Source organism: Macadamia integrifolia, chromosome 11 (assembly GCF_013358625.1).
Source record: "Macadamia integrifolia cultivar HAES 741 chromosome 11, SCU_Mint_v3, whole genome shotgun sequence".
NCBI classification, from domain to species: Eukaryota; Viridiplantae; Streptophyta; class Magnoliopsida; order Proteales; family Proteaceae; genus Macadamia; species Macadamia integrifolia.
In genome coordinates, this window is record NC_056567.1 from 24,990,590 (window position 1) to 24,995,403 (window position 4,814).

The 4,814-nt window shown below is 38.7% G+C and overlaps 1 protein-coding gene across 1 annotated transcript; it reads left to right on the forward strand.

The window, feature by feature from the left end:
* Positions 1-2,293: 2,293 nt before the first annotated feature.
* Positions 2,294-4,425, forward strand: LOC122092675 (WEB family protein At1g75720-like). The gene is made up of 2 exons (XM_042662907.1): positions 2,294-2,543; positions 3,649-4,425. The coding sequence occupies exons 1-2, from the start codon at positions 2,394-2,396 to the stop codon at positions 4,165-4,167; spliced, it is 669 nt and encodes a 222-aa protein (XP_042518841.1). The 5' UTR covers positions 2,294-2,393; the 3' UTR covers positions 4,168-4,425.
* Positions 4,426-4,814: the final 389 nt, after the last annotated feature.

Here is a 4,814-nt window from a genome sequence, read left to right on the forward strand (position 1 = left end):
AGTAGGGATCTCGACTAGGTTCGATGTATTAAGAATGAGGATGGTAGAGTGCTTGTGAAAGATGAAGACATAAAGAGGAGATGAGATGATTATTTTTGTAACTTGCTTAATGGAGACAACCCTAATTGAAGTGGTTCAAGTAGCCTGCTCTACAACAGGAATCATAGGTATATACGCAAGATAGGAGAGACCGAGGTTAAGGAAGCCCTGAGGAAGATGAAAGTAGGGAAGACACCAGGACCTGATGAGGTCCCTATTGAAGTGTGGAAGAGTTTGGGACCACGTGGTGTTGTTTGGTTGACCATGCTGTTCAACAATATTATGAACACGAATAAGATGCCTGATGAATGGAGGAGAAGCATTATTGTCCCAATTTATAAAAATAAAGGTGATATCCAAAGTTGCAACAACTATAGAAGCATAAAACTTATGAATCATACTATGAAACTATGGGAGGAGGTAATAAAAGTTTGCTTAAGGAGAGAAACTAATATCTCAGGGAATCAATTCGGCTTTATGCCTAAGAGATCCACTACAGAAGCAATCTACCTTATTAGGAGGCTTATGGAAAAAGCTAGACTACAAGAGAGATCTTCATATGGTCTTCATTGACCTAGAAAAGGCCTACGACAGGGTTCCCAGAGATCTAATCTGGCACGTTTTAGAGAAGAAATAAGTGTCAAGTAAATATGTGGATATACTTAAAGACATGTATGGAGATGTGGTGACTAGTGTGAGATCTGTGGGAGGCTAAGGTGTTGAGTTCCCGATTAATATTGGGTTACATTAAGGATCTGCATTGGGCCCTTACCTATTTACATTGGTCATGGATGAATTAACTAGGAATATTCAAGGAAAGGTCTCGTGGTGCATGCTTTTTGTAGATGATATTTTACTGGTCGGTGAAATAGTGCCAGAGATTAATGATAGCTTGAAACTATGGAGATATACTTTGGAATTGAGAGGTCTTAAGATAAGTAGAACAAAGAAGGAATACATGAAGTGTAACTTCAATCTATTGAGGATTGATAGCGAGGAAGTGAAGATTGATGGGAGAGAGATCCCGTAATATGACTGTTCAGATATATGGGCTTTACGTTAAACAAAGAAGGTGAGATTGATGATGATGTTTTCCACAGAACTAAAGTATGATGGATGAAATGGAGAGGGGTGTCTGGAGTGTTATGTGATCGACGTATTCCTCTAAAGCTTAAGGGAGAATTCTACAGGATAGCCATAAGACTTGCTTTGATGTATGGCGCAGAATGTTAGGCAGTCAAGAAGCGTAACATAGATAAGTTGAGTGTGATTGAGATGAGGATGTTGAGATGGATGTGCGGCAAAATCCAGAGAGATAGAATAAGGAATGATCAAGTTAGAACAGATTTAGGAGTTGCACCAATTCAAGATAAGCTCAGAGAATGTCGGTTACTATGGTTTGGGCATGTCCAAAGGAGGCCCTTGGATGCCCCAATACGAAGAAGTGACCAGATGCAGATGAATGAAACTAAAAGGGTTAGGGGCAGGCCAAAAATGACCATTGATGAGGTAGTTAGAAGAGATATGCAAAAGTTAAGTCTTCACCCTAATATGGCATCTAACAGAGCTGCATGGAGGGCTAGGATCCGAGTTGCGGATTATTCGTGAGTGGCATGTCCCAAAGTGCCAATTTTTTTTTTTTCTTTACGGATCTATATAGCCGACCCCATTTAGTTGGGATAAGGCTAAGCTTTGTTGTTGTTGTTGTTGTTGAAGGAAAGAAGGGATGTAGGAGTCGACATCCTTTGTAACCGTTGCATTGATGCAGTGAACACATGATGGCTAAAAGCATCCAAACACACATCCTAAGGATACTCAACCACTGGATACTCACTGCATCAATGCTGTGGCCCAAAGGATGTGGAGGCGAAAGGAGGTGCCTAACCTAATAATCTTTTTTTTTTGGTAGATCCTAACCTAGTAATCACTTTGGTCATTTTCATTCCCTCCACGAAGTATATATAACATAGTATTATAGGCAGAGCTTAGGTGAGAAGTCTCTCTTTTCCGTTCCTCTGTTCCACATATTATTAATGCAATATAATACGCTATAGGATCTGTTGAATCAAGACCGACTTCACCTTCAACCGACTTTCACCTTCAAATAACAGAATACTAGTGAAGTGGACGCGAAGAAACGAAGCACATCATTTTTATTAGGTCCCTCCATTAAGAAAATAATCTCTCCCCACTTCTCTCTCTCTCTCTCTCTCCCCGTCGCCCCAACATATAAACCAAAAGTTTGTCCTTGTCGTTCTCTCCATCCCACAATCTCTCTCTCTCTCTCTCTCTAGATGCTGTAGGTGATCATTCATTCTCTCACACGAAGACAGTAAGAGTACTAGTGAGGCGGCATGGCCACGGATACCGAAGAAATGGTGGTGCAGGTGATGAAGAGGGCAGAGATTGATACAAGGGCTCCCTTTCGCTCTGTTAAGGAAGCTGTGATGTTATTTGGAGAGAGAGTTTTAGCTGGGGAGCTCTATTCCAAACACCTTAAAGAGGTTTCCCTTATCATCAATACTGTCTTCAATACCTTATTCATCATCTTCTCTCTTTCGATCATCTCCATTTAATCCTTATATTTATACTTGTTTTCAATTTGATTAAGCTATTACTATTGTAACTGTAATGACTCTTGTTATTGCCAGCTTTTAGTTTTTGTTGTGTTCTTCCCTCACCATTAAAGCCATTACAGAATAGGAAACTTACATGTTCTAATTATATGAATGGGATTAGAAACCTTGATTGAAGTTAGCTGGAATATATGATTGATAGATAATTTAGAACATTTGAACTTAATTGGAATACAGGATAGTGTTATGTGTGTCTCGAATTTTTATACTCACTTTGAAGATTGCCCCGCTTCAACATTTTCTGTGGCAACCCGAATGGAAAATTTTTGTGAGGTTTGTGATGGTTATAGAGGCTTGGGTCAATAGGACCAAATGTGACCCGATAGATATATCAACCCAACTTAGAAGAGTATTTATTTGTTTTATTGTCTTGTTGAGCAAGTAAAGAAAACATAATGAAAAGGAAATTTCGAGTTAGGGTTTCTAGGTAAGAATTATTGTCGCAACTTTTTTGTATTCATGAGAGATTTTCATTGTATCTTTTCCTCCATCATTTAGTGAATCACCTTCAGCTTCACCTGTGAATGTAGCATATCATATTGGTGTGTGAACCATATTAAAACTATGTGTCCTCTTTGCTTTAAATTGTTCATTTTCTTTGTATTTCTTGGTGTTTGCTCTAAGGGATGAACCTTTCATATTCCTTGTACATTAATCAAAGTTTCTGTGTAGCTGAGCTGTGATTGTGTTGTGCAATACTTGCCTTTGGCTTTTCTTTATCTTGGGATGGCCTAGTATTATTTGTTAGTAGAACCTTTTCTTTCTTCCCAATAATTTATGCAATAAAGGTGAACCATATTATTGCATAAATAATAACATAGTTAAAGAGAACTCATTGTAATATTCTAAAAAAAGCTTTCCTGAAGCTCTGGGTTTAGCTAAGAATCAATCTCTTTTGCTTTTGAGTTAAAGAAATACCAGAGCCTAATCACTTTGCTTAAGATTTAAGACTAACTTTGAGTTACTTTATCAGATGGGAGAAGGTGAAATGGGTCACGGCCAATCCAAGCTAGGAACTGTCACTACAGAGCTTGAAGAGACAAAGCAAAGCCTCCAACAAGCAAGAGAAGAAGGTGTAATGATGGCGAATTGTCTTTCTTCTCTGAGTGAAGAGCTGGAGAAGACGAAAATAGAGCTGAAACAAATGAAGGCTAAGGAAGCCCAGAAACAACCAATTTACTCTGAGATGGAAGACCTCAAGTTTGTTGAGAATGCAAGAACGATTAAAGTGGAGACTCCAAGAGTTAAAGAAGAAGAAGGTGTCCCAGAGGTTCAGAATAGAAGATATGTTAAGTTTGCCAGCCCTCCTTCACTGGCTCAGGTTGTAAGCCCTGTAGAAGGCCGTGGTGAAGTACTTGAGAGACAACCTTCTTTGCGAACGAAGAAGAAGAAGAATCCCATAATCCCACTAATAGGATTTATTTTCTCTAAGAAAAGGGGAACTCATCAGGGTGGTACTACAACCCTAAGAGTCCCCCCTCGACCTAGTTAAGGGTATTTTTGAGAGAGACAAAGGGAAGGGTGGGGGGGGCGGGGTGGTGTTCCCTCTGCCACCCGTGTGCAATTTCAGGATTTGAAGGGTACTACAGTAAAACACTGGAATAGGGGGATATATATAAGACATTTTACAATAGTTTGCGACAATAATCTAAGTCTTAAAAGGAATGTCAGCATGCAATTTCAAATTTCGGCCGACGGTGTGCAAATCTTTAACAAAAAAAAGTAAATAAATGAAAACCCCTCAATGTAATAATCGCTATTTTTCTTTTTAACCCTTTTTCTGTCAATTAGAAAGGCATTTAGGTGCCCTAGGGTAAGTGGGTTGAGGATGTGCTCGAGACTTAGGACAAAGTAGGAGTAATACAATAAAACATCATACTTATGTACAGTCGAGATTATTATTTTTTATTGATTGAATCTTTAAAAATGTTTGTAGAACCGTCCAATAATATTGAACTATTAGGTGGAGGGAGTGAGGGACCAAAAGATATACGAAGGTGTACACAAAGTCCTACACTCGACCCATTTTATGTTACATTTTAATCTAATAGCTCAATGTCTGAACTTGTGGAATTGTTCCTCACCGTTTTCACATAAAATTTTCATTTCACAAAATTTTTGGAAGAAAGAACGATATCC

Excerpts from the sequence above, each read along its gene's own strand:
- LOC122092675 (XM_042662907.1), top strand. The coding sequence starts at position 2,394 with ATGGCCACGGATACCGAAGAAATGGTGGTGCAGGTGATGAAGAGGGCA. Across the intron at positions 2,544-3,648 it reads ATTCCAAACACCTTAAAGAG|ATGGGAGAAGGTGAAATGGG; the intron begins GTTTCCCTTATC and ends TTACTTTATCAG.